General features: G+C 52.6%; 1 protein-coding gene across 1 annotated transcript in view; it reads right to left on the bottom strand.

The window, feature by feature from the left end:
- The window catches only part of XRCC1 (X-ray repair complementing defective repair in Chinese hamster cells 1), a 28,364-nt gene extending 21,290 nt beyond the window's left edge, over positions 1–7,074 (bottom strand). Inside the window, exons 1-5 of the mRNA XM_015413115.1 lie at positions 7,004–7,074; positions 4,681–4,773; positions 3,751–3,858; positions 2,652–2,810; positions 203–304 (exon numbers count right to left, since the gene is read on the bottom strand). Of these exons, the coding sequence (XP_015268601.1) occupies positions 203–304; positions 2,652–2,810; positions 3,751–3,858; positions 4,681–4,773; positions 7,004–7,054 (513 nt within the window). The 5' untranslated portion in view covers positions 7,055–7,074. The remainder of the gene's footprint in view (positions 1–202; positions 305–2,651; positions 2,811–3,750; positions 3,859–4,680; positions 4,774–7,003) is intronic.
- Between the last annotated feature and the right edge of the window lie 215 nt (positions 7,075–7,289).

Genomic DNA, 7,289 nt, shown 5'->3' with positions numbered 1-7,289 from the left:
GTTAAAATCGTAGAGTACACTCAGAAGGTGCTTAAATCCTGCAAGCTGGCCAAAACTAAAAGGGTCTGGACCCGGCCAAGCTGTGGATGGGGGGGGGGGTCGTCTAGGAACCCCGATGTCCACTGCCTCAAGTTCTGGGGCGGAAGAAACACGAAGCAGAAATAATTGTACTCTGGCGAGGAGGAAGAGTAAAGGACCACACCGGAGTTATTGGGATACTCACCGGGGACGATGTTTTGGAATGGATCTCATTGTTTTCGGGAGGAGAGTGGAACCTCACGAAGGAGAGGCCGTAGGCCAAGGACTGTGGAGAGAAGGAATGGGCTTGGTTTCAAAGTCGGGACGGTTCCAAGGACTTGCCGCCCCCTCCCAACACATCCAGCCTTTCTAATCATCACATTCCACATGCACCTATTTTCCTTACTCCTTCCGGGTCTGCTGCTATTTATTTATTTAAAATATTTATATACCTACCTTGCCCCCCAAGCATCCCAGGACCCAACCGTTTGCTCATATGTCAAATAAGAACACAGCAGAAGCCATGTTGGATCAGGCCAATGGCCCATCCAGTCCAACACTCTGTGTCACACAGTGGCCAAAACCCAGGTGCCATCAGGAGGTCCACCAGCAGGTCTAGAACTCCAGAAGCCCTCCCACTGTTGCCTTCCAAGCACCAAGAATACAGAGCAACACTGCCCCAGAAACAGTGTTCCACCTATACCTTGTAGCTAATAGCCACGGATTGACCTCTGCCCCATAAGTTTATCCAATCCCTTGAAGGTGTCTATGCTTGTGGCCGCCACCACTTCCTGCCGCAGTGAATTCCACGTGCCGATTACAATTTGGGTGAAGAAATACTTCCTTTTATCTGTTCTAAATCTACTGCTCATCAATTTCATGGAGTGACCATGAGTCCCGGTATTGTGAGACAGGGAGAAAAGTACTTCTTTCTCCACCTTCTCTATCCCAGGCATGATTTTATAAACCTCTATCATATCACCCCTCAATCGTCGTTTCTGTAAGCCCTAGTCTCCTGTGACCTACCAGAACGATTTAGGGGTCCCCTCTCCATTATAACAGCCACCCTGATTATACCACTGCGAGTTAATTACCTTTTTGTACCTCAAAAACACACAACTCAAGAGCCGGTGGACTCCTTTTCCTGGAGACCAGCCCAAGTGCAAAACGTGACCTTATCAAATTTCAAACCCTTTCCCAGCTCCTCTAAAGCACATCTGCAGACAAAGCAGGGTTGCCATTGCCACTAAAATCTTATTTTTCATTTCCCTGACCAACATTTGTCAATTTCCCTGACCACCATTCAAATAGAACCACAAGTTAAGAAATATTGCATTAATGCAAGGGAAGGTTCCACTCTACAACTACACAAGTCTCAACTGCAAAAATATTTGTCAAAGAGATTTAATATCAGCTTCTTTCAACATCAACTGCAGCAACATCTGTTTTGCAATGGCACCAAAAATGACACCAAGATACAAATTTCAATTCAAGTAAACTCTGAAGGCTAACAAAGGACAGAACATATTTGTTATTGTTTTAAAGGTACACAAAAATGTATATAAACGTTCTGTCTAAAAGGGTCGGGAAAGGGCACCATTGAGTTCTACTTGTGTTCAGCTACTTCTCGATTCCAGTTGCCACAAGAACAGATCAGGCTCTTGCAGCAGCAGGTCAAAAATCCACTGGCTTGAATATATTTTAATCACTATTTCCCTGACTTTCCCCGGCCAATTTTCATTTCCCTGACTTTCCCGAAAGTGGCAACCCTGCAAAGGAAAGGAACCAATGTTCACACCGCCTCGTCGATGGACAGAAACAAAACAGGTCTCCAGGGCAAGTAGAGAGACTGCTTCTCATTAAGGTGGACTTGGTGGGTCTCAGGAAAGCTCTGTTATATTTCAAAACGGGAGTTTCATGAAAGCCGTTTCACATTTCCACTATCGGGCAGCATTTTTGAGAGGGCAAGTGACCGCACTTCCAGTGACTCCTGGGCCTTTCTTTCTCCTTCTGTGGTCATGTTCCTATCCAACTCGACTTGGGAGCGAGGGCAGGTAGCTTTGCCCTCACTCTGATGTGGCTTCAGATCTCAGCCATGTGAATTAGCCAAATAAGAGCGAGGGCACAATTACCTGCCCATCATTCCAGATTCTTGGGAGCTTTTCTAAAGGGGGGAGAGTATATAGAGGCACCACCACCACTACCAGAGGAGGGCAGAGCATTCCACACTGGGGCCCCCTGAAAGATTGCCAACATGACCTCATTTGATAAACAAGCAACTGAGAGAGGTGGTGACCAGTGTTCCCTCTAAGCTGAGTTAGTGTGAGCTAGCTCACAGTTTTTTAGCCTCCGGCTCACACATTTTTGTCTTGGCTCAGGAAGGAGGGCTCCAGAGCAAACTGATTTATGCAATAGCCGAATCTCTTGCTCACAACTTTAATGCCAGTCGCTCACAAAGTAGAATTTTTGCTCACAAGACTGCGTGGCTTAGAGGGAACATTGGTGGTGACCCTATCAAGGATACTGTACTCAGCCCGAAACTTACTGTACAGAGAAAGAACCACAGCAGCCCACGCCAGATGCTGCCCGCCACCCCCTTCGATGCTATCCTGCTCTTGCACAGCGACACCAACCTTGTTGTAGGGCTGAGTGCAGACGATTTTCACCCGGTCCCACTTCTTCTCGGCCGTGGCCTTCACCAGTTTGTCGGGTCCAAACATTCGAACTCTGTTCAGGTTGGTGCCGCTCTTGCTCTCCGAGGGGGACAGGAAGGAAGACGTGACCAGCAGGACCTGGAGCGAACGGGAAGAGGGGTACAGCAGATATTGCAACGTAGACCTCAGCAGGTCTCAGTCTTGCAGTTGCTAGCTGTCTGCTCTACTTCAAACAGGGGTGTGCACTCAAGGACAATGAAACCTAACCAACCAAAACACCTCAGTACCTGGCATTACCAGGTAAAAAAGCAACCAGCGAGTAGGTGATGAGAAAGACCCCCAACGTAGGACCAGTGTTCCCTCTAAGCTAAGTTAGTGTGGACTAGCTCAGTTTTTTAGCCTCTGGCTCACACATTTTTGTCTCAGCTCAGGAAGGAGGGCTCCAGAGCAAACTAATTTATGCAGCAACCAAATTGCTCGCTCACAACTTTAGCGCCAGCAGCTCACTAAGTAGAATTTGTGCTCACAAGACTCCACGGCTTAGAGGGAGCACTGTGTAGGACTCCACGGCTTAGAGGGAGCATTGTGTAGGACCCTGGAGAACTGCTGCCTGTCAGAGCAAGCAATACTGGCTCGATGGCCCAAAGGTCTGACTCAGCAAAAGGCCGCTTCACGTGGGCATGCAATACAAGAAGAAGAGATTGGATTTATACCCTGCCCTTCACTACCCGAAGGAGTCTCAGAGTGGCTTCTAATGTCCTTTCCCTTCCCCTCCCCACAACAGACACCCTGTGAGGTCGGTGGGGCCGAGAGAGCTCTTTTGAGAACTGCCCTTGAGAGAACAGCTCTGAGAGAACTTGTAACTGACCCAGGGTCACACCAGCAGCTGCATGTGGAGGAGTGGGGAATCAAACCTGGTTCTCCCAGATTAGAGACCGCGCTCCTAACCGCTACACCAAACTGGCTCTCCTGGAGGAGAGGAGCCTTTGACGTCACGCAATTGACAGCGCAGCCTTTCGTGACAGGAGAACCTGTTTCCGAGTCACAACAGCGATTGCCGTCCAAGCCGGCCCCTCACCTCATAGTTCTGCTCGCTGGAGGAGGCCGAGCTGCCGACCAGCACTTCCACGAACGCAGAGCCCTCGTTGCCGATGTCGATGCTGTGGATCTGCTCCTCCTTCTCAAACTACGGGGCGAGAGAACGATTAGTGGGACACCCGAGAGGCTATCCCTGCAGCCCCACGCAGAGCGACGGCCAGCCACACAGGTTGCCCATCCAGAACGGACGGTGGCCCAGAGGGATCAAAACAAACCTGTGCTTGCTGTCTGGGGGCGGGAGAAGAAGGGGAGTGTTAGACATTCAGGGAGGTGGCAACACAGGCCCGGCAGGCAGCAATCGGCTTCCGAGTCTCACGAACTGTACAAGCGAGACTGCGACGGCCAAACTGGACGCTAGCCCAGCAACACTGGCCGTGGGAGTTCAGGCCCTGTTGAACAGCTCCCGGGCTGATCTCCACACATAAGGTTTGTGAAAGGAAAAGAGGGGAAAGCATCGATAGCATAAGGGGAAGAGCAGGTGCAAGAGTTACAGCAAGTACCAGGGCTGAGCCCAGGGTCCACAAGAAGATCCTTCGGGAAGCCGTGCTCCCACAGTCGATCAGGATGCAAGCAGAAACACTGGTCGGGCGGGCCTGACATCAGGCTGCTACGATCTAAAGAACTGGGCTGCAGAGCTACAGGTGTTTCCCTTCCCCTGCCACGTACGTGCCGCACATGACCCAGGTCGTCAACGGCCACAGCCAACCGCAAGCCCCAACCATCACCGCAGCCACAGCGATCACCCGCCCGTCCAGCGCGCTCCACAGCAACGTCTTTCCACTCGAGGAACGCACGTGGCGTGGAAGGGATCGCGGACCGAATCAGCTCCCGAGCACTGTTAACACTCCCTCGGGACATCTCGGGTGGATTTCCAGCGTGAAGCCGGTTCCGGAGACCACCAAAACCTCACCTGTAATATGGCCGAGACTTGCTTCTCTCCAGGCTGGGCAGCTTTCCATTTGCGGTAAGTGTCGGCCTTGAGCAGATTCTCGGCGCAGTGAGTCTAGGGCACGGGGAAGAAGGCAAGTGAGACAGGAAGGAAAAACGCACGGAGGGACAGGAGCCGTCAAACCCGGAACAGCCTCGTGCTTCAAGACACCGTGTCCTCCACAGCCATTCTTCTTCTGACGGGTTTCCCCCCCCGCCTTCCTCCAAGCATCTCAAGAGCACCTCTCCTGAAACCTACCCTCACAGCCACCCTGTGAGGTAGGCTGAAATGAGAGAGCACGCCTGCCCCAAGGTCACCAAGCGTGCTTCAAAGCGGTGCGGTGATTTGAACCCGGATCCCCCCATTCCTAGGACAGTGCTCTCAAGTGCCACGCCACATGGACTGAGTATGCCTCAGCCTTACCCCTGCACTAAACCACCAGACAGAAAAGCCTGCTGTCTATGCTTATTTGCAAGGGATCTAGGAGAGCCCCTCGATTAGAAGAAGCGGAACCCAACACAGAAGCATCCCTCCGACATCATGAGAGGGAGGGCAGGCAAGGTTGCCTCAGTGCTTAGTTCTCGTGGCCCTTTCTTACACGCCCAGGGAAATACTGGTCACCACTTTGGGGTCAGGAAGCAGTTTTTCTCCAGGCCAGTTTGGCGGGGGATCCTGGAGGTTTTCTTGTTATCTTCTGGGCATGGAACGGGGGTCACTGGGGATGTGGAGGGGAAGGTATTTTTGAAGTGCCTGCATTGTGCAGGGGGTTGGACTCGATGACCCCGGAGATCCCTACCAACTCTATGATGTGCCCTGGTTCAGTATAATTATCTAGTATGGTGCTTCTTAGTGCTTTCTGAATCCAGTTCTGCAGGCTGTGTTCCTCTCTGGGGTTGTTCTAGAAGGCACAGATACAGGACCAGTTTAGAAAAAAGCACCAACCCCACTCACTGCACACACATGGTGAAGACTTGGCATATGGCTCACTCACGCAACATCCAGTTTTTACCTTGGGGTGCTTCACCCCCTGCTCCCAGCAGCCCTCAGTCAGAGCAAAAAGCAGCCAGGTAAGCTGCAGGGCCCCCCCCCCATCCCCTGGTCCAAAACAGTCCAGTGGCACCTTTAAGACCAAGTTTTATTCAGGTACAAGCTCTCCCTCCTCTGTGAGGGCAGATTTACACGTTCCCCCCCCCAAATAGCTAGCAATCCAAAACAGTCCAGTGGAGCCCGAGCGGTGGGTGTTGCCTTCTGACACACTTCCGGTGATGTCAGGGTGTGTGTGGTATATGCAAATAAGTTATGCTAATGAGATATGCTAATGAGCTCCTGCACCTCTTTTTCTACAAAATGACCCCTGGGTGACAGTGTTCCCACTAAGCTGAGTTAGTGTAAGCTAGCTCACAGTTTCTTATTCTCCGGCTCACAGATTTTTGTCTTGGCTCAGGAAGGATGGCTCCAGAGCAAACGGATTTATGCAGCAGCCAAATGGCTCGCTCACAACTTTAATGCCAGGAGCTCACAAAGCAGAATTTTTGCTCACAAGACTCTGCAGCTTAAAGGGAGCACTGGTTGGGGTGTGTGTGTTTCGGTCATCTTCTGGGCGTGGAACAGTGGTCACTGGGAGTGTGGGGGCTGGTGGTGGAGGGAGATATTTGTGAATTTCCTGCATTGTGCTGGGGGTTGGACTAGATGACCCTGGAGTTCCCTTCCAACTATGATTCTACGATCAGCTAACCGTGTGCACGTTTGGGAAGGAGCAAATCATTCGACTCCGCTCAAAAGCAAAGAGGTAGCAGAAATTTCCACAACTCGCACAGGCTGAACAGGAATAAGCCGGGCCATGGACTCATACAGAGATGCAACAGTCAGCACGAGAAGGGGTGGGACACGAAATGGTTCTGCCCAAAGTTTCCGGACCCTACTTGCTTGCACCTCCCCCCACGTCCTGCAAAATGAACTGCTCCAGATCCCAGCAACCTCATATTCTCTCACCCCATCGCACCTGCTCCACCTCCTCACTTCCTTTCTGTGGGGCAGTTTCCTTCCCCCCCCCACACGCACACGCCATGGTCTCTTCCCCTCTCGCCTATGGCCTCATCGAAGAACCGTCTCAGCCCAACTTCCCACACCACACCACACACACGCACCCCTACCGAATGGGCTCTTCCAGGCGCCACCAATCAAAGCCCCTCCCCCGCACGCGACTGGCCAGTTCCAAGACACCCTCCCCCGCCCGTGGAATGGTCTCTCCCGCCCAAACCCCCGGAGAGAACGAGCGGCCGAGCAGAGCGGCCGCGTCGCGCACCGTATCGGAGCTGCTGGCAGACACCACATGTCGGATCGCGATCTCCGGCATCTCCCCGCCGGTTTCTGTCACCGCCGTCACCCGGCGGCAAAACTCCTTGGCCACCCGGAAGTGATGGAGGCGGCGGCGCGGGCGCTCTCTGCCTTACGCGCTCGCCTCCGTGGTTGCCGCCGGTCCTCCGAGTGGTTCTGCGCAGGCGCGGATCGTTCGTCCCGCCGAGGCGGACCGTAAAGCCCGTCGGCGGGCCCCGATCGAGGCGCATGCGCATTTGAGGATTATAATCAAA

This window comes from Gekko japonicus, unplaced genomic scaffold (assembly GCF_001447785.1).
Source record: "Gekko japonicus isolate JY-2015 unplaced genomic scaffold, Gekko_japonicus_V1.1 scaffold4073, whole genome shotgun sequence".
Taxonomy (NCBI): Eukaryota; Metazoa; Chordata; class Lepidosauria; order Squamata; family Gekkonidae; genus Gekko; species Gekko japonicus.
The sequence above is the reverse complement of the archived record's forward strand: the minus strand, read 5'-3'. Positions and strand labels throughout refer to the sequence as shown.